General features: G+C 52.8%; 2 protein-coding genes across 12 annotated transcripts in view; both read right to left on the minus strand.

Annotated features, from left to right (window-relative positions):
- DNMT3A (DNA methyltransferase 3 alpha) overlaps positions 1 to 11,899 on the minus strand; it is a 132,950-nt gene extending 121,051 nt beyond the window's left edge. For 2 of the 3 annotated variants that reach the window (XR_013172325.1, XM_077152296.1), the window contains exons 1-3: positions 11,699 to 11,899; positions 7,360 to 7,502; positions 3,900 to 4,030 (exon numbers count right to left, since the gene is read on the minus strand). The gene's annotated coding sequence lies outside the window, so the exon portion shown is untranslated. The remainder of the gene's footprint in view (positions 1 to 3,899; positions 4,031 to 7,359; positions 7,503 to 11,698) is intronic. The other variant, XM_077152297.1, reaches the window with a different exon arrangement.
- A 1,985-nt stretch (positions 11,900 to 13,884) lies between these two features.
- The window catches only part of DTNB (dystrobrevin beta), a 445,692-nt gene continuing 432,840 nt past the window's right edge, over positions 13,885 to 26,736 (minus strand). For 2 of the 9 annotated variants that reach the window (XM_077152319.1, XM_077152327.1), the window contains exons 19-21: positions 26,442 to 26,492; positions 23,139 to 23,170; positions 13,891 to 21,410 (exon numbers count right to left, since the gene is read on the minus strand). In XM_077152319.1, the coding sequence (XP_077008434.1) occupies positions 23,166 to 23,170; positions 26,442 to 26,492 (56 nt within the window). In that variant the 3' untranslated portion in view covers positions 13,891 to 21,410; positions 23,139 to 23,165. Of the gene's footprint in view, positions 21,411 to 23,138; positions 23,171 to 26,441; positions 26,493 to 26,736 lie in introns of all 9 variants that reach the window. The other 7 variants (XM_077152324.1, XM_077152325.1, XM_077152320.1 and 4 more) reach the window with 7 other exon arrangements.

Genomic DNA, 26,736 nt, shown 5'->3' on the forward strand with positions numbered 1-26,736 from the left:
GATTATACATACCATACCCCTTACCCCTTGCTTTCATTTACCACTAGCATTTCAAACTAAATTTATTTTAACATTTGTTCCCCCTATTATTTATTTTTATTCCATATGTTCTACTCTTCTGTTGATATAGTAGCTAAAAGGAGCATCAGACACAAGGTTTTCACATTCACAGAGTCTCATTGTGAAAGCTATATCATTGTTCAATCATCATCAAGAAACATGGCTACTGGAACACAGCTCCACATTTTCAGGCAGTTCCCTCCAGCCTCTCTGCTACATCTTGAACAACAAGGTGATGTCTACTTAATGCATAAGAATAACCTCCAGGATAACCTCTCAACTCTGTTTGGAATCTCTCAGCCATTGACACTTAGTCTCCTTTCACTCTTCCCCCTTTGGTTGAGAAGGTTCTCTCAATCCCTTGATGTTAATTCTCAGCTCATTCTAGGGTTTTTCTCAGTCCCTTGATGCTGAGTCTCAGCTCATTCCAGGATCTCTGTCCCACGTTGCCAGGAAGGTCCACACCCCTGGGAGTCATGTCCCATGCAGAGAAGGAGAGGGTGGTGAGACTGCTCGTCATGTTGACTGGAGAGAGAGGCCACATCTGAGCAACAAAAGAGGCTCTCTTGGGGGTGATTCTTAGGCCTAAATTTTAAGTAGATTTGACATATCCTTTGTGGGGTTAAGTTTCATATGAACAACCCCCAAGACTGGGGGCTCAGCCTATAGCTTTGGTTGTCCACACTGCTTGTGAGAATATCAGGAATTCAACTTGGGGAAGTTGAATTTCTCCCCACTCTCACCATTCCCCGAAGGAGGCTTGCAAACACTTGTCTAGTCACTGATCAAATCACTCTGGGATTCATCAGGGCATCACTTTGGACAAACTAACAAAATCTCATGTCCTACCTGAGATTCCAAGTACTTATGAGATTCAATCAAACTATCTACATGAGTTATATTAGGAAATGCTCTAGTCAAAATATAAATTTTGTAACAAATAAACATTTTTTGCTTTAGTCTCACACATTAGTTGAAATTTTAAACTACTAAGTACCATCTATTTTCAGCACACTGCAGTAATGACATTCCTTTGTTCTTCCTCATGCAAAAACATTTTTAAAATTTGTACATTGTACATTTCACTATTATTATACACTCTAGGCATTCCTAGATTATACCATCTTGATCTTTACCATCTATCTTTCTTTCTGATTTCATTTATGTCCCCAGCCCTCCTCCCTCTATCATTCTCACATTCAGCTTCATTCAGTGTTTTAACATAATTACATTACAGTTAGGTAGTATTGTGCTGTCCATTTCTGAGTTTTTATATTCAGTCCTGTTGCACAATCTGTATCCCTTCAGCTCTAATTACCCAATATCTCACCCTATTTCTATCTCTTGATGGTCTCTGTTACCAAGGAAATATTCCAAGTTTATTCACTAATGTCAGTTCATATCAGTGAGACCATACAGTATTTGTCCTTTTGTTCCTGGCTAATCACACTCAGCAGAATGCCCTTAAGGTCCATTCATGTTGTTACATACTTCATAACTTTATTCTGTCTTACAGCTGCATAATATTCCATCTTATGTAAATGTCACAGATTGTTTAGCCAACTGTCTGTTGATGGACATTTTGGCTGTTTCCATCTCTTGGTAATTGTTAATAATGATGCTATAAACATTGATGTGTAAAATGTCCATTTGTATCCTTGGCCTCGTGTCCTTTGAGTAGAGACAGCATATAGATGGGTCCTGTTTTTCAATCCATTCTGCCAGACTATGTCTTTTGATTGGAGAGTTTCATCCATTAACATTCAGTGTTATTACTGCATGGGTAGTACTTTCTTCTGCTATTTTGCCTTCTGGATTTTATATGTCATATCTAATTTTCCTTCTTTTTACCTTTACTCATAGTCTTCCTTTCTACACTCTTCTCCACATCTCTCTCTTCTGTCTTCGTATCTGTCTCTAGTGTTCCCTTTAGTATTTCTTGTAGAGCTGGTCTCTGGGTCACAAATTCTCTCAGTGATTTTTTGTCTGAAAATGTTTTAATTTCTCCCTCGTTTTTGAAGGACAGTTTTGCTGGATATAGAATTCTTGGTTGGCAGTTTTTCTCTTTTAATAATTTAAATATATTATCCCACTGTCTTCTCGCCTCCATGGTTTCTGCTGAGAGATCTGCACGTAGTTTTATTGGGCTTCCCTTGTATGTGATGGATTGTTTTTCTCTTGCTGCTTTCAAGATCCTCTCTTTCTCTTTGACCTCTGACATTCTGATTAGTAAATGTCTTGGAGTATGTCTATTTGGATCTATTCTCTTTGGGGTACGCTGCACTTCTTGGATCTGTAATTTTAAGTCTTTCATAAGAGTTGGGAAATTTTCAGTGATAATTTCCTTCATTAGTTTTCCTCCTCCTTTTCCCTTCTCTTCTCCTTCTGGGACACCCACAACATGTATATTCATGCGCTTCATATTGTCTTTCAATTCCCTGAGTCCCTGCTCATATTTTTCCATTGTTTTTCCTATAGTTTCTGTTTCTTGTCGGATTTCAGATGTTCCGTCCTCCAGTTTTGAAATCCTATGTTCTGTCTCTCGAAATCTACCATTGTAGGTTTCCATTGTTTTTTTCGTCTCTTCTACTGTGTCTTTCATTCCCATAAGTTCTGTGATTTGTTTTTTCAGACTTTCAGTTTCTTCTTTTTGTTCTTTCCTTGCCTTCTTTATATCCTCCCTCAATTCATTGATTTGGTTTTTGATGAGGTTTTCCATGTCTATTCGTACATTCCGAATTAATTGTTTCAGCTCCTGTATGTCATTTGAATTGTTGGTTTGTTCCTTTGACTGGGCCATATCTTCAATTTTCCTAGTGTGATTTGTTATTTTTTGCTGGTGTCTAGGCATTTAATTACCTTATTAGTTTATTCTGGAGATTGCTCTCACTTCTTTTATCTAGGGTTTTCTTGCTGGATGAATTTGTTGTCTATCTGTTCTTTGACATTCCGTTCAGCTTTATCTGGACCTTTAGCTTAAGTTTTGTTAAACAGAGGAGAATTTTCCAGTTCTTGTTTTCTTGTTTCTTGCCCTGCTTGTGTGGTGCCTTTCACCCACACACACTTAGGAGGATCTACTTAGATATTACAGACCCCAGCCAGATTTTCCCAGACCAAACTGGCCTCCTATCAGGAGGAAAGAGTCACCTGCGTCGGTTTTCCCTGAGGGTGAGACCCAGCAGGTTGAAAGACTTCCCTGTGAAGTCTCTGGACTCTGTTTTTCTTATCCTGCCCAGTATGTGGTGCTTGTCTGACTGCAGGTTCCACCAGCATAAGATGATGCAGTACCTTTAACTTTGGCAGACTCACCCTGCTGGGGGCGTGGTGGAGACAGAGGAGAGGTTGTAGGCTGGTTTTAATGGCTTCAAATTACCAAGCCCTGGTTTCTGAATTCCTTGATGGAAGGATTCCACCTGAGTTGGGCTTCAACCCCCCCCCCCCCCCCCAGGGAAGGCACAGGCTCCATACAAGCCCCCAAAACAGCTCACTTCTGCCTATGTCTGGGGCAGTTGCAGCCTGAAAAGTCCTGCCGCTGTATCCAGAGGCAGTCAAGCCTTTGTAGATACACAGCCACAAAAACCTCTGTTTCCTTCTTTTTTTTCTCCCCCTTTTTCTGTCAGTCCTGCCCCCTTGCCGCCGGGGCAAAAATGAGCAACCTCCGCTGTGATCAGGTTCACCTAAGCTGGGGGCCTATTTTTAGTAGTCAGAATTAGTTAATTAGTTCCACAATTGGTGTTTGATTGTGCCCAGTCCCTGCTGCTGCTAAAGTCCTTTCCTTTCCCCTCTGGAAAGCAGCCTGTGGGGGAGGGGCACTGGCTGCCGCAGCTTTGGGAACTCACGGTTTTGGGGGGTGCTCGCAGCTGGTCCAGCTGGTCCAGACTGGGGTACGCTGTGTGTCTGGTCACTGACGTGGCCCCAGGAGCTGTTCTGTACTGTTTCTGGTTATTTAGTAGTTGTTCTGGAGGACGAACTAAAACACGCATGTTGTTAAGCCGCCATCTTGACCCGGAAGTCTGTATAGTTTTTTAAGATTAGGTAACTGAGGCCAGGAAAGTAAACTAACTTGCCCGAGGGCACAACGGCAGAAAGCCTAGAACTGGCATTCAAACCCTGGCCCATTTGCTGGAGTCATGGAGAGCCATTAGGAAACATGGAGATGAGAGTCATTGAAAACCTGGCATCTTGAAAGCAGTGTTTAAGGAAGGTGAGTCTGAATTGGAAGGAGGCAGCTCAGAGGTGAGGGAATTTGTGCTCGGGGGGCATGGGACAGCAGTGGGCACCTTTCAGTGGGAACGTCTATAGCTGACTGGAAATAGAGATGATGGTAAGGGACCTGTGAACTGATTTGGGTTGTTATAGTAACATCCAGATAAAATACTCAGGGGTCAGAGGAGAAATGGAGCTGAACTCAGATGAGCTGGTGAAGTGGAGGGGGACTGGAGAACAGTGACTTCAAAGTCACTGGAGCCCTGAATGGATGAGCTCTTTCAGGGGCACATGGAGGCCAGAGATGGGGATAGGGTGGGCCACAATTTGGAGGTGGGACAAGAAGAAGGGACAGGAGACACGGAAGGAGGCTCAGGGAGATAAGAAGGGAACTAGATGAAGGAAGGCTGAGGAAAAGGGGAGTGAGCATTACCGAGGCAGTGAGGTTGAGGAGAAAGGAGTGTATTCGTTATCCATTGCTGTGTAACAAATTAATGCAAACTTTAGTGACTTAAAACAACAATCTTCTCTCAGAAGCTCTGTGTGTCAGGGATCTGAGAGTGGCTGGCTATGTCCTCTGGCTCAGCCTGGGCTGTGGTCACCTCCAGGTCAGGGGAGGGCCCACTTCCCAGCCCACTCATGGGGCTGCTGGTGATAGGACTGGCTCCTCATGTTGCTGAGCTGAAGGCTTTGGTTCCATGCTGGCTGCTAGCCCCAGGCTGCCCTCAGCTCCCCGCCAGGCAGGGCTCTCCGTGGGGCAGCTTAGACTATGGCAGCTCTGAGCCAGCAAGAAAAGGAGAGCGCACAGGGAGGGCAGGCTGGAGGAAGGTGCCACCTTCTGTAACCAAGTCTCAGAAGCTTTGCTGTGTTCTGCTGGTGCCGCCCACACTTAAGGGGAGGGTGACACCAGGGCGTGAACTCCAGGAGGCCACTTTAGAAGCTGCCTATTGCGGGGAGCAAGCCCCAGGTCTGACCTGAAACTAGCGTGGCCTCCGGGAGGGCAGTGCCCAGAGAGTGCAAGGGCCAGGGACACACTGGAGGGAAATGAAGGGGGAAGTGGGAAGGAGGGAAGAACCTGAGACCAACCACCCCCAACCAGGGAGAAGAAAGCATGTTGCCAAGAGGCCTAGCTGGGAAAGAAGCGGGTGATTCTCTGAGGCAGGGAGGCATGATGTCTGTGGAAGGGGGAAGGCAGGTGGGGGAGGAGGAGACAGGTGTGCCAGCCAGGAAAAGGGAGACGATCCAGGGCTCGGTTAGGTTGGCGCTTGTTGGGACAGGAGCAAGGCCCAGGCTTTCTCCCAGCCTGGGGGAAGGAGTGAGGCAGTAAGGCTGGGAAAGAAGAAGGAAGGGAAGGAGGGAGGGAGGGAGAGAAGGAGGGAAGAAGGGAGGGAGGGAAGTTCACCGCGGACAGTTGGCACTGGGGACTGAGACCTCCATGAGCAGCCTGTCCTGGCATCCCACACCCAGGCTGAGGCTGCCCAGGAGGTTTGGGAAGAAGGTGGTGTGGTGGGGAGGGAGGGGGAGGTGGGGTGGGCCTACAGATGGGGCGATCATCTCAGGCTTCCTGCCTGGTCCCCGCCATCCCTGCCATGGAACCCTCCCGTCTGCTGCCCTGGCCCAGGCCTGGTGGGCCCCTCCCAGCAGGTGGTCGCCGGCCTCGGGGTTGCCCTCTGCCCCGTGGCACCCGCTCAGTCCCTCCCCAGCGCCTGCACACGCACTGCCCGGCCTTGTGCCCCAGCGACCAGTGACCATTCTCCTCATGCGGAGATGGGACTGGGCGGCTGCACCACTGCCCAGCAGGGTGGGGTGGGGGTGGAGCGGCTAAGGTGCTGCCGAGGTCAGGTGGAGGAGGCGCTTCCAGGGCTCGTGGTTATGGCCCTGCTCTGTCCCGCTGGGGGAAGGGGTGGGCCCAGGCCAGGGGAGACCAGGCTCCTGCGGGGGTGGGTGAGGGTGGGTGGGGGTGGGGTGGGGGCGTCCTCTGCATCAAGATGGGGAGACCATCAGCGGGGCGTGCTCACTGGGGGGCTGGGGGCAGCTGGAGTTCGGGCCTCGCCACTTGTCTCAGTCTCGGGATGTGGAACAGGTGTGGGGGGAGCGGGCGATGATGTGGACAGCCTTCTCAGCTCCAAGGCACCGCATTAGTGGTTTGAAGTCGGCCATGGGGGATGGGCATGTACAGCAAGGAAATGAGCAAGGCTCCAAATCAGGGACTTTTCCCCCAAAGAGCAGGTGGCAGGTTCTTGAACACCTCCCTCAGCTCCAAGTCACAGGCAGCCTCCTGGCTGGGGCTGCTGGGCCTCAGGAGGGCAGACCCCTGTGCAGGGCCCCTGTGGGTGCATCTGTGGGCCCTGACCCCCAGCAGGCTCTGGCCCTGGAGGCTCCTGGTGGTCCTGGGTGGTGCGGGGCTATGGGGCCTGGAGCTGCTGGGGACAAAGGGAGAGCTGTGGGCCTGCCTGGCCCAGAGGTCCTGGCCCAGGTGTGGGAGGGGCAGAGAGATAGGGAGGTGCTGAGAAGTGGGTGCCAGGGCCTTCCTGCCAGGAGCTGCACATGCCAGGGAACACTCCAGGGACACATGGCTGGCAGGAAATGGAATGAAGAGGGAGGCCTCAAGAACTGGGCCCGCTACAGACTTTTTGGGGAGAAGTGCAGAGCAGGGAGTTGCAAGTATAAATTTCAACCTGCATGTCAGGTGTGCAAGAAACGTTATTTCTTGCCTTTGGGGCAAGGGCATGCGGTAGGCAGAATAATGAATCCTGGATGATGTCTGCGTGCTAACTGCTAGAACCTGTGGCTCAGTTAGGTTACACGGCAGAGGGACTTAAGTGACAGGTGGAACCGAGGCTGCTAATCAACTGACCTTTTGTGGGGGAGCCCAGTGTATTCCTTACAAGAGGGAGGCAGGAGAGTCAGTGCCAGACTGATGCCTGGTAACAAGGATGTGACCCACTGCTGCTAGCGTCAGAGCTGAAGGAAGAGGGCCACAAGCTAAGAACGCCACAGCCTCTAGATGCTGGTGAAAGATGGAAACAGATTCTCCCCTACAGCCTCAACAAGGAACACAACCCTGTAGATCCCCCCTTTCTTGCTACTCACCTCTGCTCCAGGTTGGGGCCTGACCCCAGGTAGCTAAAAGCGGCCTGCTCCACAGGAAGGGAGACTTAGAGTCCAGCCCTGGCTCTGCCTCTGATTTGCTCATGGATCCTGAGAAGTCATTTTCCTCATTGGACTTCAGTTTTCTAAAACAAACAAACAAATAAGGGCTTTGTACAGGGCCCCTGCCACCAGGCAGTTGAGTCCAGACTGCATGTAGGGACGTTCACAGGCTAGGTGAAATTCTGAGGCCCACTTAAGGGCCCAGAACCCCAGACTCGGCCTGAATCCATTTTGCCCTTTTATTTATTTTTTAGTCCAACATAGAATCAGGGCCAAAGATGATCAGAATGACTCCCAAGGGGCTCGCAGGAGCTTGGAGAGGAAAACCCCGTTAGACTAAAAAGATTATGGAGGAGCAGAGAAGTCAAGTAAGTTTCCCAAAGTCACACAATAAACTGGGGCAGAGCACTGAACTCAGGTCAGACTTCCAGCTAAGGCACTTTCCCCCAGCCAGGGAGTCTCCTTCAGGGAAACATGAGTCCCAGGAGGGGACTGGGGTGAAGGGCAGGGACTTGGCTTCAGGCAGACATGGCTTAGAGCCAGCTCAGCCTTTCACCATCTATTGTGGGCTGGGGAGTTATGCTCTTGGGGGTGACAAGCACAACTAATCCAGGGGCTTGGTGAAGCAATTAAGTGAGATAGTACTAAGTGCCCAGCACAATGCCTGGCACACATTAAGCACCCCAGAAGCATTAGCTAATATTGCCTTTATTAATTGCTTTCCCCGTGCCTCTCTATCCCTCATCTCACAAAGGAAGAGGGGAATGAAGGACAGTCCTGTAAGTTGACAAGTTTAGAGTGGGTTTTCAGCTGGAGCCTCATTAGATCCCAATCACAAACCTGGGGGCAAACAGGTCAACAACTGTGAAGCCCTTGTTAAGGAGCAGTCCAGAGCAGTTTCTCAGTGGGTCAGTGGGAAAGCCAGGCCCAGACCTGGAGTGCCAGGCTGTCCCTCCAGCCACATTATATTTCCCAGAGGAACCGGGGCTCTGCTGTTCATGTGAGGATGGCCGAGGCCGTGGACCAGGCTCACCTCCTGCCATTGCTGCGTCTGGACCTTCGGGCTCACAGCTCTGTCCCTGGGTGGTTCTGAACCCTCCCCTGGCAGAATTCCCTGCCCCCAAACACACACAGCTCCCAGTTTCCTGGCATCAGAGTGGCACTTGGAAAACGTGACTGTCCCCAGCCATCTTGAAGTCACTTTGTTGGGAAGTGATCTTTTCATTGCAATAATTACTGTATTCCTAGGAACTGTGTGCTATATAGCATTTATGGGTATAAATTTTCACTAAAGTGTGGATGACTAATGATATTGGAAAAGCTTTTATTGAGAGCCATTTGTGTGCCCGGCACTGGGCCGGGCCTTTTCATAAATGTTGCCTCATGCTCTCCACCATTCAGGCACCCGGAAAAAGGGCCAGCTGGGTCCCAGTGGATCCTAATCCTGGTCTGGCTCTGACTTGCCATATGAATTTGGGTTCTCCTTCAAGGTCTCAGTCTCCCTATATGTTCAGGTTGGGACTGGCTAAAAGGATCTCCTGAGAGCACCTGAACTGTCAAGGCAAGAGGCCTTGGGGCAAGGTGCCAGGCAGAGCAGAGTGGGCCTGCGGGGGGTAGGTGCTGGGCTGCCCTCCTGCCTGTCCAAGAGCCACTTCTGGACCCCTCCTTCCAGAACAAGGAAGGCCCCCTGCAGGGAGGGCAACGGTGTCCAAAGTCCGTTCTGCAAAGGCCTCTTTTGAAGGCCGCTGAGTCATAAAAGGGGGAAAATCCACCCTGAGCCAAGCAAAAGTTTTCAGTGTCCTCAGAGTGGACACTCCTCAGACCTCCTTTCAAATAAGGAACAATGGGCCTGAAATGAGTAGTGTTTTAGTTCTCTGCCATGGCCAGGTGACTCTGCCGTGGCCAGGTGAGGGAGAGTAGGGCTGGAGACCTCCAGGCAGGCCCACCCGGAGGGAGAGAAGCCCAGGACCCCTCGGCTGCCATACCTGGAGGTCTGGGGTGCGGGTTGGGAAGTCTGGGCTCTTGCTGGCATTTCCCGGGCACTGGCTGGGCAGCGCCTGTCCCACGGGCTGGGGACCAGGGACAAGGGCACTAACCCCTCCCCAGATCCACTTTGCTTAGTGCAGGTTGGGCCCAAAGGAGATGCTATTGACGCGCTTAAAATCCCTAGTGGCTCACTTTTGTGGGGCACTTCTCCTAATCAAATCCATTCATTTGGTCATGGAGGGATCATTTGCAGCAAAAATCCGGGGGAAATAGTGGAAAAAGTCATCTGAGTAAACAGGGTAAAAGCACCTGCTGCCAGTCGCGTGGCGGCCCCCGCCCACCGCACCTGCGCTGCTGCGAGCGCGCGGAAACCACAAGGCTCCAGAGCCCCGGCGGCTGCGCGCGGCGGCGGCCTGGGCAGACAGGCCCCTGCGCAGGCGCCGCGCTTGCACGTCTCCACCTCTAGGTGGCGCCCAGCTGGGGCCAAGGGTGCTGTTCACCGCCTTGGGGGTGGGCGGAGTGTTGGGAATGCGAGCTTCTGATTGGTGCGCCCGGGCAGACTTGCTTTTCATCTTTACCGCGGGTGTTCGCGACCCGCGAGGAAGTGGGGGGCCGCGGGGCTGCCGGGCCGCGGGCGTGAAGGGCGGGGGTTGCCTTCCCTGAGGCTGAAAGAGCACTTGCATGGCGTGCCCCCCTACGCAGCCACTTCTCAAGGCTAATCCTAACTCCCTGTGAATTTATTTTTTTCAGTGAAGGCAGCTTGCTAAGTGTATAACTGAGTTTCAATTTTTATACCTTTATAAGATACCTCATAAATAAATGTGCACATGAGGAAAAAATCAGTGGGCAGAACTATTTATGATAAATACATGTTTATTTATAAGTGAGCTAAGGTTTAGGTCTACGGCTCAGCCAGACCTCCCCCTTGCATTTTTGCTTAGCCTTTGCATGTTGCCCGTGTATTATAGGATGATTATATTCATGGGTCTATTTTATGTGCACATTTGACACCTGTATGTTAAGCTGGCAAGCCTTTGTGGGGTTGGGGTCCAACGGTGAACAAAACAGACAGGGTGCTGCCCGGGAGGACAAGAAGAGGGACAGCCTTGGGCCCCACATCCCGTCCACAGACACGTGAACTTGGAAACCCCCGCGATAGCCATGGCGGGGAGGGGCTGGGGTGCTGGGGGGTTCTGAGTAACCGTTGTCCTGGGCGCAGCAGTAGCACCGCCACGGTCCAAAGAGCATTATACTGAGGCTAAATTTATCCCATTTCAATAGAAGACCTGGAGGGCTCCCCTGGGAAGGTGGGGAAGCCCTGCGGGACTAGGCGGGGCCCAGGGGAGGTCTGGGGGATACCCTGGGGCAGCCGGAGTGGGCCGCCTGGCCTAGGGACAGGTTGGTGTGAAGGAAAGTAGCTGGAGCGCATATGACTTCCAGAACATTCTAGAACATTTTCTTGCTCTAGAGCAAAAGCCATTTTTGGGGATTGGTTGTAATAAGGGGACTGTGAACTTCACCTTCACCCCTGGAAAAGGTGGCCAAAGAAGGGTGGTGCGGGCTGGGGGAAGCGTATGAAATAAAAGCCCAGAGCCCAGAACACAGACGTGGACTGCAGGGGAAAAAGGAAGAGAAAAAGCAGCAGGATGGGGTTTGTCCGAGGCTGGATCAGCCACTGGGAGGGGCTGGCCCAGGGGGGGACATGGTTGGACCAACAGCTCAGAAGGGGTCAGGACAACGTCAGGCCAGAATACCAGTCCTGAATTGGAGACCTACAACAAGAAACTCCTGCCAGTAATGATTGTGTGGTTGTGTGGTGTGTGCGCCTTTCAGGGCCTAAAAAGTGGCTGATGCTGCCCAGCAGGGACGAGACAGCCCCCACGCCTTCTCCAGGCCCTCGCTGCTTTTCTCCCCAAAGCCTTTACCCCTGCCACTGCCCTCTATATTGGGCCTGTAGCAGGCTCCCGGAGGACAGGCACTCGTCCCACACAGAGGGAGCTCAGTACATTCCTGTTGCCCGACTGAATGAATCGGTTCTTTCCGTCTGGAAAGGAACCAGCCTCAGTCTATGGCGGCTGGACGCAGAGCCAGCCCGGGATGGCCAGATCGTTCCCAGGGGCGCTCAGTTCCCTGGGCGCAGGGCAAGCTGGCCTTGGTCCTGGGGAAGGGTGTGGCCTTTGGATTTCAAAGGCTTGTAAAGACCGCCAACCCCCTGGGAGGTGAGCCACCCGAGAGGCGTGTGGGTGGACTGGGGACGTGAGGCCTGGGAGGTGGCCGTCCGTCCTGGCCTCACCTGGCTCTCCTGTTTAGGGTCACCCCAGAGGGGCCTTTTCTGCGCTGTGTGGGCTGTGCTCAGGCCAGAGTTTGGCTTGGTCCTCGTGATACCTCGTCTGGGCTTTGAAGGTGACGACGAGGGAATGACCAGTGGTGATGGTGGGGGGGACAACTGGGAGGTGACGGTGACGGTGACTGCTTCTTGACCAGGCCGCGCCCCTCGGTGCGCTCGGCGCTCTGCGCATGCTCAGCTCGTCCTGGTCCGCCCACTCGCGGCTGCTCGGCTGGTTCCACAGGGCCCGACCACGTCCACGAGGCTCCGCGGCCGGCGCCCTCGCTCGTTTCTTTGCCCGCTCACTTCTGGTACCCGGCTGTGCCCAGCGCTGTCCTTCAACCTCGTCTCCCGTGGTTCACATTGGAGGGCTTGGGGGCGGAGGGAGGTGTCTAAGAAGGGTTTTCCTTCTTCTGGGAGTTCCCAGATGAGACACCCCAAGTGGGTACTGCCTTGGGGTAAAATAGAGTTTCACGCAGGCCAGGGTGTGGGGCTGTCTCCCACTTACTCGGCATCTGCCTTCAGAGGGTCGGGCTGGTCCCAGGCCATGGCCCGGCTCCTCTGCCTTAGCCCTGGGAGGGGCAGGAAGGAGAGTCATGTGGACATACAAGAAGACGGGTGACCACAGGTGCATTTTTACCTTTTTTTAAAGGGCAATGCAGTAATATTGTCTGAAACGTGGTTCAGACACTATCCCAGCTTTCCACAAGTGTGGGCTGATGTGCCAAAATTTAATATACATTACATGTCTTCATTTAAGAACGCATTTGCACTTTAGGTGTTTGTCCCTAAGCACTCATGTTGGTCACCAGGAGTGTTGGGGAACATAGTATGACCAGCTGTGAGGACAGCTGAAGAGATGTGTCACCATCTCGGCCCTCATGTCCCTTCAGGAAAACAGAACAAGCCCAGGCTTAAAAGTTCCAAGGGTCAAGGTCGTCTGTGACTGAGTGTGGAAAGAATGGGAGAGACGTGTGGCCTGAACGATTCGAGGAGGGAGTGGGACTGGGCTGTGTGGAGGTAACTTCGTGGCTGGGACAACCGTGAAGAGTCCCCTGCCAGTCCTTGCCCTTGTGTCTCCCAGCAGCAGCTTTCCTGTCCTGCTGGCAGGCCAGGCCGCCCCCTGCAGTCACTGCAGGCCGGCAGCCGTCACTGCCAGGAACACACTCTTGGCATTTACCTATGCAAATTTTACATTGGCCACCGATGAGCAAACGGTGCTGCCGTGTACAGCCCGGGTGAGGGGCTTTTCTGGGAATTTCCCCGGCCTTGGGTGATGGTGGCGGAAAGCACAAGGCTGGCAGCTGACTCCACGGAGGCCTCTCTGCACAGAAAGTGAGAGCCGGGTAGAGCAAGGATGCACCCTTCCAATCTGGGTTCCCCGGAAACTTGGTTTTCTTAGCTCTTTTTAAATGGTTTCCTTCTTTTTCATCTCCCTACCGTCCCCACCTCGCCCAGGGTCCCTGAGGCTTCCTCCCATCGCCTTACTGCCTGGGACCCCACGGCAAGGTGGGTGTAGCCACCCAGCCACCTTGGCCCCAGGGACACTTTCAGGACGGCAGCAAGTGGCCGCCTACAGCAGCTGTGTGGGGCACATAGGCCTGGCCCACGAGAGATGGTCAGAGGCTCTTCAGGGGCCCTTTAGCAGGGGACAGCTCTGGGACCAGAATAGCAAGACCTTTAATTTTTCAGGGAAGCTGTAAATCTGGATTTTCCTATGCAATCTCCTGATTTGTCACCATTTGCAACTGATTCAAATACCGTAAAAACCCTAAGGCTCTGGGTCACCCCCTGTGCTGCACTCCAGTTTAGACTCAGAACAGCAGCAGAGTCCACCTGCGCAGTCCCAGTGCCAACAGCTCAACCTGATGGCGGGGCTTTCCTGGAGGCTTCTTCCCCGGGCAGCGGGGATAGCAGGACAGCAGCGGGCAGGGACCAGCCCCGGGGGTCCTCAGCTTGCCCTTGCCCTTCCTGCCTCTGCTCCCTCCTTCCTGGCCAGGTGGGCAGGGTGAGGCGGCAGGGAGGGAGGTGAAGGGGGCTTCCTCATTAGTACCCCTGACTGGGGCCCCAGAGGGGAGGAGGCCGAAACTACCCCCGCAGGAAGTGGCCTGGCCCCCCTTTGAGGAAGCTGGAGCAGCTTGTGCCCAGCGTGGCTTGGGGGGCTGGGTCCTGGGCCACTCGCCTAATCTGTGAGCACACCCTCGAAGAAATGTGTGTATTTGCTTTGTATGCCTTCGAGGTTGAGCTGATTTTGTTTTGACACATCGTTTCAAAAAAAGATTGACCCTTTGGAAAATCAACTTGCTGAGGCCATTTATTGAGCGCTGGCTCCAGGGTTTACATGAAAGCAGCCGAGGTGCGGCGCCCTCAGAGGAACCACAGCTAGGGAGGGGAGATTTTCATCCCAGGAGGAAGGTTTTGCTACAAAAATAGTTCTTTTAGTATGTATTTTATTTTATTGGAGATGCTAAAGGAGCTGACCAGGCATATTGGAGACCTCAGGAGAGTTGGAGACAGTGAAGGAAAGCACTGGATTTTGATAGGCTGTGTGTGAACCAGCAAAGGAACAAGTTCCGTAATGGGAGAATGCTTTCTGTGACTTTCTCTTCTGATGTTTTAGTTCCTGATGTTTTAGTTCCCAGTGGCTGAACCCTTCTGCATCTTTCCACTGTTGCCTCCCGACACTGGACCCGCGACCCCTAGCTTGGGCTGCAGGCTTTCCTCACCCACAGGTGGTTGCAGGGCCTAGCACTCTAGTGCGGGTGGCAAAGGAAGAGCTGTTTCAGTGTCAAGACCCAGGCACCTATTTAGCCCATTAAATTTTACAAGAGACTTAGAAAGAGCCGAGAGAGGAGGGGACCTAGCTGCTCTGTTTGGCCAGGTTGGTTCAGGCTATTGACTGGGTGACATTCCCCCAGGCATACCTTCCTTTGGGAGGAGGGATTTCAAGGGGGGGAGCCCTCCCTCCAGTGGCTGGGGGGCTGGTGATGAGTCGGCCATCGCTACAGGTTAATGCGGATGCTCTGTGAAGTGGCTTAGGCAGGGCGGGTGAGGCGGGCGCTCCCTTAGTCTGAGACCAGGATGTGGGCAAGGCCTCGCTCCATCTGGTGTTTTCAGGTGGGGAGGGGTGTCCTTAAATCCCCCCTCTAAGGTCCCGGCAGCAGGCCAGTTCCCTTGATGCACTAACAGAAGGAAGCCTAGAGAGACCCCACAAGCCCCTCCAGGAGCTCGGCCACCACCTCCTCGTGTGGGACCCGGCCATTTCATTACCTGCGCTTCCGATTCCTGGGCTGTCTAGAAGGTTCCTCTACACTCCAAAATGCTAGGATTCTCTGACTTGCCCTAACCCTTGAGAGCAGTGAGAATGCTGTGGCCTCCCACAGGGCAAACAATTAGGTCCCAGTGGGGTAGTGGGGACCCTCCAGACCCAGGGCAAAGGGGCCTAGCCAGTCTCTTTAGGGCGAGGCCTTGGTCAGGGCTGAATGAGGCAAAGGTGGGATGGGTGATCTCTCGGAGCTGCAGATGCTCACACTGGTCCATGGGAGGGAGTCCTCCAAAATGCAGATTGGGTCCAGTGAAGACCACCCGGCCTAACAGGAGGCTGGAGTCACTGCACCCCCTCCCCAACTTTTCTGCCAAGAGGAGACAGGGCCGGTCGGTGCTTGGGCATGTCCGTTAGCCACAGAGGTGCTGCACCTGGGGGGTGTAGGGGGAGGTCTGCAGGGGTGCAGCTTGCCTGGATTCAAATCACTGCCACTCACGTGGAGCCTTTATTTGGGGAAAAACAAATGCAGTGGTCTAACTGGAGAAGGCTGTGTTTGCATTGACTGGGGAGCACAGGAAGGGGCTACCCAGGGGTAGAGGTGGAATTAGGAATTAGAGATACTATCTTGTTTCATTTAAGATTAAAAAAAATCAGCAAATCCGAGTGAGTCTTTCTCCACTGTGGTTTTGAAGTAGCAAACCAGACCCCACTTAAGAAAATTGACCCAATACTCTCCGTCCCTCCCCTAGCCATCTCCCTCCTCCTCCTCCCTCCCTAACTAGGAATATTCTTCCTTTCCCTTGGAGTCTGTTAAAATCTCACCATGTTAGCAGTGGGACCAGTGGGAGGTAGAGGAGCAGCAGGGTCAAGAGGACAGATGGGGCTTGTCACTTGCTAGTGGTGCGACATCAGGCCCGTCACTCAAGCTTTGTTCCTCTGTGAACTGAGAACCCCGAACTTGCAGCCTTGTGGAGGGGACAGTGTTAAACAAGACCATGCAAGTGAGGCACGCACACCTGGCATACCGTAGGCGCCTAACATCTGCTTGTTCCCTTCCCTTCTGAGCAAAGCCCTCACAGGAAACCCACCCGGTTCTGGTGACCCAGTGGCTGCAGCAATGCCCCAGTGCTTGTGCCTCTTACAGAACAGCTACGCTTGATCGTGTGTCATTATCTGGCTGTTTTTTCTGTTCTGGTATTTTCCTTTCCTGCTGGTCTTTTCCTACTTCTACTCCCTCCCAAATGTTTAGTAGCTCTGTTCCTGAGTTTTTTTGGGTAGAGTTCCATTTTCTGTGTGTCCCACTCCACAGAGCCTGGCAGTGCTCTCCAGAAACGGGGGCCTGGGGTTGGTTGCCTGCAGCCTTGAGCTCCTGAGCTAGCAGCCCAGGCCCCTGCTGGAAGCACGTTCCTGTCTTGGGTGTGTCTGGGTGCTGAGCCAAAAGGCCTTCTTGAGGGGAGCTGTGTGTATACAGTACCACCAGAGTGACCTTGTCCAGGGAGCTGTCTCCCCTTGAAAGTATATGCAGGGGGATAAAGAACAATCTGTATCATAAAATGGGGGCAGGAAAAGAGCGGTGAGGACCTCAGTGGAGGTTGGCTCTGGGCAGGATAGGGGCCTCAGTAAACAGAAATGTGACACAAGGGCCTCTCCCAGCCCCACCTGAGCTTTAAATCCCACAATTTGCAAAGTTTGGCTCCAGAGGCCTCCTGATGACCCCAATCCAATCCCTTTCGACTCCCCAGTGATGGCTGAAGGCAGGAAGATAAGCAAGACTCCTTGAACCAGACAACCCCCAGGGAAATTCTATCAGCCTGCTTTGAGGTTGCAGCTGAGCAATATAAACTGGGGGTGGGTGTGGGTGTGTGTGGGGGGTGTGTGTGTGTGGGGAGGTAAGGGTGGGGGAGATAAGGCCAGCCCTACCTTGCCTTCTGGGGTGGCAAGGCCTGGCTGGGGTCAGGGGCCATGCTAGGGGTTAGGGACCTCAGGGTGAGGTCGCAGATAGTGCTGTCCCCCAGCCCCAGGGATCAGGATCCCGGGTGGAAAGCCAGTGGGGATGTAATTAGGGCAAAATCTGGAGCTAATAAACTGTGGCAACAATAGGACAAAGGAACTTAATTACCACAAGCCGTGGGTAATTACCACAAGTGCTGGACTGAGGAGACTGCACCCCAAACCTGTCTCCCTCCCCGCTTTTCTCCTTTGGCCCATCCTCCTGCCCTTGTCTCCCCCTGCCCCGGGCTCACAGCTGCCATCCAGGGCCTGTACTGTAAACTGTCCCCTCACCTTGAGCTCTGCCTTTTCCCCACTTGTCTCTTGTCCTCTGCTCTTCAGCCTGTACTTTACCCGGCTGCTCTCTGAAGCCCTCCTTCCTTTGCTCTCCTCCACTGAGGAGAGTGGAGAAGGGGGCTCCTGGCTCCCAGGGGTGGCTGTGTGGCAAAGGTGAACCCGGGGGCATTAGCTAGGCAATGGGGAAGGTGGGGCCAACACCAACCAGTAGGCAAGAGCTCTGCAGGGGAGGATGCCAGCGTCCCACCTGGGGCCCCTCTTACAGCCCCGACCCCTGCTGTCCCTAGCCTGGCTCGTGCCGAAGAGCTGGTCTGGAAGGAAGCTCAGGCGCTCTGTGCAGGAGTGGCCCCCCTTGACCCCATTGTACTTATGGCCCCTGCCCTTGGTTGGGGCTACTCTTCAGCCATCCAGCCTCCCACTCGAAGCTTCCTTTCCACAAGGCTCCTTCTTGGCAGCCCCAGAGGAATATTCTTTCTTCCAAAAGGGCCGCCCAATTTAGGGGGAGCCCCAAAGTGATACTGGGAAGTCCAGGGGTGCAAGGAAGGCAGGACAATTACCCAGACACTGTTTGGGGTGTTTATAAGCTGGTAGGCAAAAGACGCACCACTGCTCATTGCTGTTTGTGGGGGTGGGGGAGGGAACCCAGGCCCCATTTCCTGCAGGCGCGTGCAGACCCGCCCTCGCATGTCCACCTGACCTGGCATTTTGAGGAGCAGTAGGAAAGGATTCTAGAGGCTGTGGACCCAAAGCAGGGTATGGGTGCCTGGTGTGTGAGAACGGAGCCCCTCTGTGGGGAGGGAGTGAGGTGGAGGCAGCGTGGGCTGACTAGGCCTCAGGCGCTCTAGGAATCATTTGCTCTCCTAGGAGGATGACTCCTAGGAGTCAGCGCTTGGGGTAGGCTGGAGGAAGCAGCCCATCTGGGCCTGCAGTCTTTAATGTGGAATATGACATTTTCATCCTGGGGAAAGTGCCTAGATCTAAAAGCTCCAACGGGTGTGTGTGTGTGTCCTGCAACACCCCCTCCTCCTGTTACCCCCTCCAGAGCTAGGTGGGTCCTTAGCACACCCACCACCAAGACTCTCGCCTCCCGCGGGGCCCACTCAGCCCCTCAGCGCCCACGATGCTGTTGGGGGCCTTGCCTGTGATGCTGCCTCAACTTGCAAGCCCAGGGAGAATGCCTCTGTTTATTGATTGTTGGGGGGCCAAAGGAAACTCAGTCTAGGGTCACCAGTCCCAGTACACATTTCCCAGGGCCCCAGCCAAGAACTGTGGCTGTGGAGAGCCCCTCTCTCTCTCTGTAGAATGGATAACCGACTCAGGCCTTTCTCTACCTGATGGGTGAGGGCTGCATGCCCTGATGTGGAGGAGGAATCGTCAATGTGGTTCTCCAAGGGCAGCCTTGAGACCAACAGCTTTAGCATCACCTGGCCCCACCCCAGCCCTTCTGAGTCACAAACTCTGGGAGTGGGGCCCAGCAATCTGTGTTTTAACCTGTCCCTTCAGGTGATTCTGATTTACACCTAAGTTTGAGAACCACTGGCATAGTGTTTTACCTGACTGCCCCAGGAGGAAACCTTGCTTAGTTTTCTGATTCACACACTGAGAACCTGTCCAGGTGCAGATGGTTTGCAGATAGAGTATCTTCCCAAGGAAGACGGGCTACCTGTCTCCCACACTTCAAGTATGTAACAAACCATCTGACCCCTGACACTGGTGAGGCTGGATAAGACCAGATTTGGAATCCACTGAATGGCTCTTCATAAGGCCCTTTCTTCTAGAAGGTGCAGCAGGAATTCAGATGGCTCTAGGCATTGCCATAGCAACTGCACCTTTCTGAGGCTGTCATGGGCTGCAGGAGCAGGGAGTAAGCAGTGCAGAAGAGTAGACAGCCAATGGAGAGAGCACAACCAGATGAAAATAAACGGAACCTCAGGATGGCTGGGATTTATTGACCTGAGCTTGGTGGGGGCTGCTGCTTCCTCAACATCCAGGAGGTAGGTTAAATTAGGGCCTTGAATGGCCACTGAGCAATTAAGAAGGAAGTGCAGGGCCCAGAGGGTGGTCTCTGCATGAAGAAGGGGACCTGGCCTCCAACTTCTGAGATGGATCTGGGTCCTAATGCAGATGCCTGTAAATCAGGAGCACCTCAGAGGCCTTAGGTAAAAAAGCAGATATCCTTGCTCTAAAATAAATCAACTGTCAACAAGAACATATATAAAAGTGGCAAATCCCAGGTACCTTAATGCTGGCACTCAGGCTCATCCTTGGGGCCCTGTCCACTCCCCTTATCATCCTCCAGGTGCTGGTCAATGGTGTGAGGCCAGGAGAGCTGGGCCTCCCCTGAGCACATGTAGGCAGAGGGCACCAGCTCCTGCTGTAGGATAATGAGCTCCACAGAGCAGGGGCAGTCTCCCTGCATGTAGAGTGGCACTGGGCAGGGGCCAGGGGCACCTCAGCTGGGCAGGGCCCTAGCTGCTTTGCAGCCACTGGCTCTTTTCACCTGGTTCCTTGACTCCTTCTGCTCTGGTCTAAGGCAGCGTGACTCCTGTGAGAAGCTGGGAGATGGACTCTGCCCTACCTTCAGGGGACAGAGCACCAAGGGTGAGAAGTCAGGATGTGATAGGAAGCAGTCACCCAACAGTATCACCTCTGAGATGTGGCCTCCCCCACCCCCAATACCTAATCTCCCCACTGGCTGGCACTGAGTGGTCCACAGAACTCTCCAGAAGGTCACTCTCACCCTCTGGCTCTCCAGGGAAGCCCAGGCCCTGACTCATTGCACTTACTGTTTCTTGAGTGTGTGAGCTTCTTTCCCCCCCTTTTTCCTGTAACAGAGCCCCTGCTGGCATTCTAGGGCCTTAGCTCTGCACCTGGCCTCCATGGGAAGCCTCAGCAGGGCTCTGAGGCCGCTGCAAGGAGAGGCCCTCGACCAGACACCGGGGCTTCTCTGAGGCCCGGAGGGGAAGTACTCTTACAGGTGAGGGGAAACCAGCTCCTCCTCTCCCCTTTTCCCCCCTTGCCCTCACATGGCTTCAGCCATCCAAGCTGCGCCTGCCCCTCTGCCCCATTACGGAAGGTGCAGGAGTGAGGCCAGCCGCTGAGGCACCAGCTAGGACACAGGCACTTCCACACTCTGACCTTGGCCTCTTCTAGAGACAGGGAGAAGGGAGGCAGGGGCAGGTGGTGGGGGAGACTGTCCATGCAGGCCCTGTTGTCTGAGCCCACCTGCCTCTGCTGAGTGACTGTCCATGTGTGCAGCCCACTGGCTCGGCACAGATCTCCAGCAGCAGCCAGGGGGCTGCAGAGGGGGCTGGGGGCCGAGAGCCAGCCATGGGGCCTCTCACTTCACTCCAGTCACTGCCCTTTATAAATATTTATAGCAGTTCTTCTACTAAAAATAACATCCTGAAGCCCAGGGAGGAGAAAAAAAGAAATGAAAATCACCAGGAATTGGAATTGATTATCATGTGTGCCAGAGCAGAATGGTCCCCTAAGAAGGGGGAGGTGCTTGGGCAGGGACAGGGTACCCTGGGGCCGGTGGTCCCTGCTGGCCACAGCCCCCCACCCAGCTGTGAGTCCCTGTTGCTCAGGGAGGACTCCCGGGGCACCCCTGCCCTCCCGGTGGGCGGCGCAGCAAATGGGGCGGAAGCCCAGGCAGGGTGAGAGAAAGGAAGGCGGCTATTTTTAGCCTTGTGGCCAGGGTGTGCTTGTCTACAGAACTGAGCCAGGCCTGGAGCTTCTTTGCATGATAGACAGAAAACTTGGTTTTTAAAGGTCAAAGGTAAGGAGGAAACTGGTCCCCCCACCCTAGGGAACACCCCCCTCCCCCCACCAAGCTGGTAGAGTGCCGGAAAGCAGTCCCTCAGGTCACGAACACACAAGAGAGTGGTGTTTTTCTTTTCTTTTCAACCTCCTGGTAAATTCCTGACTGCGGAGCCCGAGCCCCAGCCCCGAGGGAGTGGCGTAGAGGCCGGGCATGCAGGGCCAGCTGCGGGGACCCCCCCCCCCCGCCCCTGCCCCCGGCTGGCAGCCCACGTCGTCCAGGTGTGCAGCGGTGAAGGGGCAGGAGGGTGGCTCTGGGGGGCCAGGCGTGCCTCATGGCGGTGCCCCTGCTCCAGGTCCTTGTGCCTGTGCAAGACAGACCGTTAGTCACAGCCCCGCCAGGGCATCCCGCAAACAAAACAGTCTTCAGGGCTGGGGTGTGGGATGGCCACCTATCGCGCTTTGGGAAATTCAGAGTTAAAACGAGACTCATGGCCCCTTCTTAGAGGAAAAGGGGCAGTCTATTCCCTTTTTGGGGTGGGGAACCCGGAGTCACTACGTGGGCTGCAGGGTCAGGAAATGCTTCCATGGAAGAACAGTGGCCAAGGAGAAGGGGGTGTGGGGGAGGAGGAGGTAGAAGCGCCCACAGGGCCTGAGGGGCAGGGAAGGCGGCCCTAGCCTCAGTCAGGAAGCGCGCAGAGCGGCCCCAGGGTCCCAGGGACTGAGCTGCTGGCCTTTTTGGGCTCTTCATCTGACTCTAGTGTGAGTTTCTCTTACATCCCTCATGTGGGTCAAAAAGGGCTGGATGAGGAGGCCGAGACAGGCCTGGTTCCACTGCCAACCTCCTGGGGCCTGGTTTCCTTCTTGGCACAAAGAGGTGGGGGGGCTGGATGGTTGTAAGGGGCCCTGCCTGACGCCATACTCCGCTCTGCCCGGGGTAGAGGGACTCGGGCAGGCTCTGAGGGTTCCTGAGCGCCGAGGGTCGGCCCAGGGGCAGGGCCGTGCCTGCCGGTGCTCCAGGGAAGCCCTTCCAGGACAGTGCAGGTGGGGGCCGGGACAGTGCAGGTGGGGCCGGGACAGTGCAGGTGGGGGCCAGGACAGTGCAGGTGGGGCCGGGACAGTGCAGGTGGGGGCCAGGACAGTGCAGGTGGGGGCCAGGACAGTGCAGGTGGGGCCGGTCCAAGAGGGCCCAGGGCTGCAGTGGGCTGAGACTCCTGGGAAGGCTCGGTGGAGGTCCTTCGCCAGCTCCTGGGGTCTGGGGCCCTACCTTTTCTGCCCTGAAGATCTGTAACTGAGGAAGAGGACTGAACTTTTAAAAATGAGAAATGAGGGAGCAGGTGAAAAGAAAAGATTAAAAACAAAACAAAACAAAAACGATAAAAATAAAGAGAACTTGCATGGCTGTACCAAAGGACTGTGTACTTGAAAGAACTCTCCTGAGCTGAAGGTCCAAATACTTTCATCCCTTCCTTTAAGGAAGCAAACCCAGAAGCTTCACTATCTGGGAGCTGGGACTAGATAAGGGTTAAAATCTTGAGGTGGAGAAATGTGGAAGCCTAATTCCTAGGGCCCGCTGGCACTTTGTGTTTCACAGTGAGAAGGTGCAGCGTGGCTGGTCAGGGGAAACAGCTTGGTGTGGTCTGGAGTGTCAGTGCCATCCTGCATTACTGAAACATGTCTGTGGGTCAGGGATTACTATGGGTTAGAGTTTAGGTGACAGAATCCCAGGGGCACACTGGTTGTCGTGTGGACCTCTAGAAAGAAATGGACAGAGGCTACAGGAAACCAGGAGTGCAGGAGGCAGGGCCCGTGTCCCCAGCACCTGCTTCGTCAAGCAGACACTGTCCCAATGCAAACCGCACTGAGCCATGATGAGGGCCAGCCATGGACGCGCAGCGCAAGGCTGGAGGTGTGTGGAGAGTGGGCAAAGTGGGGCGCTGCCATGGCTGGAGCAGAGGGAAAACATGCAGGTGGGTTTCTCCAGACAGCCCTAACTATCCACCCGCTGGGGTGCTCTGACCTGCAAAGAGTGACTGAAGGAAGAGGGATGGGAAGACGGGCCACGGGAAGGGCAAGGAATGCATATGTACTCACCGTGCTTATTCTGCATGGGCTCCTCGGCTAACCTGTGGCAGCAGGGACAGAAACAGCACACTGAGGTCACGCCTGGGCTTCTTAACACCCGGGTGAGCTTCCCCAGGAGCCTTCTCAACCCACCCAATGGCTGCTGGGCTTGCCCTTTCCCTTGGCTTAGTAACATGTCAACTTTTTCCAACCAGATAGATAACAGTCATGCTATCTAAAATCAGGAATGGTAGCTGACATAAAATAGCCACGTGGAGACAAATACTTCCCAGGAGAAGGAAAATAAATTAATAGTAAACGGGGAATGAAGTCCCCTTAAATGTAGGGGCAGCTACAGCAGGGGGCAAAGGCTGTGGTCCTGAGAGGAGCAAGGTTGTTCCCTTTGAAGGACAGGCTTCTCCCTGCAGGCGTACCTGCCAGGGAATGCTGAGTCATGCTCCTGCTTACCCTGGAAGTTCCAATGCTTCTGGGACCTCAAAAGCCTATGATTAATCTCACAGTGGACCTCTGCTGCCAATCCACCATTTGCCAATATGCAAACAAATGGGCCTCAATACTGTGGATGGCATGTTCTGGGAGAGGAAACTCTGAAGGCGCCAGGAACATAAAATGAGGCTCAGAGATAGCTTAGGGGAAGCCATACTAGTCTGCTTCATTATATGTGGCCTTGGTTACAAATCAAATCTTGAGTGGTGAGGAGATGCAAAGTAAGAAGGGCACCCAATGGACAGAAGTGCTCCCTGGGATGCAGGACAGACAGAAAGGCTCGGGGAGAGCAGGGGGAGCCTGAAGTAGGCTTGAATATGGAAGGGAAGTCCGGCTGGTTTTGAATTTTCAAAAGTGCCCACTGCACTGAGTAGACTGTTTGCCTGACAAGGTACCCATCAGGTTGTTTTTGTGTCAGCATGATTTCAACCAAAAGAAGCATTTTTTCCCTCTCTCTGTTGTTTTTTGGTTCACAGATATTGATCTCAAGTACTTAGGTGATGGTAGTTACTCAGAAGGCCCATCCACAAAACACTAGGTCTTAAAACTATACCCACAGAACAGCTGTGTTCTAGCTTCAAGGACAAATCCTAGGGCCTATACAACATTGAGAGTCAAACATTTTTAAAAACCCTACCCATCTCCCACCCCAACTCTTAACCCTCTTCCCCTCAGGGTTGACACTCAAAAGCCACAGAAATAAAATTCAGGCATTCTCACAAAAAGATTCCACATAGACACAGAAATGCCGGTATATGCAACAAAAGAGCACCAAGGAGAGACTAAGAGCAAGGGGCACAGAAAGACAGAAGAGATGCTGGCAAGGTAACATGGGGGTGAAGAGAGAGTGCCCCCAAGGCCAGGGGCACCGAGCAAGGGGAACCACACACACCCAACCCAGGCCTGAGCCTGGGCAAGGCCGAAGTGGCCAGGCAGAGCCTCTGTTTGCTTTACGGAGTGGAGGGAGGCTAAAGGGAGGCCATGGGAGAAGCTATTGAGGAAGGGAGGGTATATATGGCCAAAGAAGCAGCTGTTCTGTTTTCAGCCAAGAACATTCCACATGAATGCTGGGATCAGGTTGGATTGTGTGTGTGTGCGCACGTGTGTCTCATGTGTTTACATAAAAGTAAAGTGGTCTCTATGTATCTCCTCTTCTTTTTCCCTCTTGCCCTACCATCTTCTATCTGCATGAGGAAGTCAGTTCTCTCTTCATTTCTTTGACGCGCTTCGGGTTGCTGTCTACCTTGGACCTTTTGCAGTCCATGCCAAATACGCCAGTCTCATCAATTCATCAATGCTGTTGTCTGCTTTCTCCTTGCTCTGACTCACTAAATGACTTCAGCACCTGGAGCAAGTTTCTCCTCTAATCCCAGTTTCTTCCTTGGCAGTTTCCCAGTCCTTGTTAACAAACTCTTCACCCTCTGAAACTCCAAAGATTCCATCTCTTATCTACACTAAACCCTTAGGGGCAATCTGTGCTCTAGACCCCACCATCCCAAGGAGCTTCCTCTTTCCAGTCACAGCTTCTGTACCTGTGGCTCCCATTCAACTTTCTCATACCCTTCCTTGGTTCTTGGTTCTTTAAACATTAAGACTTTTCCACTTTAAACAGTAGGACTAAAGCATGGGCTTTGGAGTTGGAGCTATCTCAGTTGAATTCAGGCTCACCTACCTACTACTAGAATTATTAGACCACTCTGAGCCTTGTCTACAATTCTTCCCTCCAGAGGCTGTGAAGTGGGAAGAGAAGGGGTGTGAAGTGCTGAGCATCAGAAGGCACCCAGGAGAGGGGGCTAGCCCCTCATCCTTCATGCCTTCCCCATCATGTCCTCCTGGCAGTGACCCCTCCACTTCTCTCCCTCCCGGCTCCCTTACATCATTACCCTGCTTGTTCCCTTGGGTTTGTTAATTTATTGATGCCATACTATGTGCCAGGTACTGCTCTAGGCAGTGGGGATACAACACAAACAAAATAGACCAAAATCTCTAAAATGGAGCTTACATTGGAGAGGAATCAGCAATAAAGAGGCATTGATTCATGATAGAAATAATATTTAACTTTCAATTGTCCAGAGGCAATTTATCTGTTTAGCCTAACAGAGAGGTATGAAGACTAAGTCATGGAGTTAGAAAGACCCATTTCAAATTCACACACACATCTAGATCTCTCTGAGCCTATTTCCTCCTTGGTAAATGGAGATATTCTCACATATCTCGCAGGACTGTTAATAGTTAAATGAGATTATTTATGAAAATCAGCACAATTCTTAGTACATTAGTATCAAATCGATTTTATATATAAAAAAAGTAGGAAGGAAATATTATCTTTTGATGATAACCTTTCTTGCTTGCTTTTATTCTTTCAGCAGCCACAACACCACTTTGACCATTTTAGCCCATAATAATCTTTTTTTTTTAGAAACTCTTGTTGTAATCATACACTTAAAGTTTGGTGGTTAATTTTTCTGCCACATAATTCTATCTCTTATTTGTTTTGTATATCTTAGTCTTGCTCTCCTAACTAGATATAAACTCCTTGGGGCAAGGGGTCATGCTCTGTGCTTATATCTACTTTGTGTTCTCCACTGCTCTATCACAGTGTCAGGAAATCAGGAGGCTTTTGTAGATGGTCTGACACTTCCACCTCTAGGGTAAAATTTGACCTTCCATTAGGAAGAGTAGGTATAAGGAGCTGTGGGGGTCTAAAAGCTTTGGGGAAAGGTGGCAGCAGGAAGGAAAGCGGGAACAAAGGTGCGGGGGTGCGTTCACCAAGGGCTGTAGCTTTGGTTCCCCATTCAAACCAGGGGTCCTGTTGAGCTGCTTTACCTCTGTCTTTCCCATTCTGCAGCTTCTCTTCTTCCTCTGCACCTTCCTCTGCTGGAAAAACAAGTCCAAGGAAGCCGGTGACCCTTCAGCACAGCACAAGTACAGGAGGAGGGGGAAGGGAATAATGGATGAGGCTGGGGAGAAACCCTAGCTGAAGGTTTGCTGTAGGCCTCCTGGGTTGACTCAAATAACCTGTGACTGTCCTTTCATTTTTCTCTCTCTCCCCTTGATTTTATATAAGGGGAAAATGCCATGATGATGGCGTCAGGGAAATGTCACACCCTGGCACTGCTTG

Source organism: Tamandua tetradactyla, chromosome 3 (genome assembly GCF_023851605.1).
Source record: "Tamandua tetradactyla isolate mTamTet1 chromosome 3, mTamTet1.pri, whole genome shotgun sequence".
In the NCBI taxonomy this organism is placed as follows: domain Eukaryota; kingdom Metazoa; phylum Chordata; class Mammalia; order Pilosa; family Myrmecophagidae; genus Tamandua; species Tamandua tetradactyla.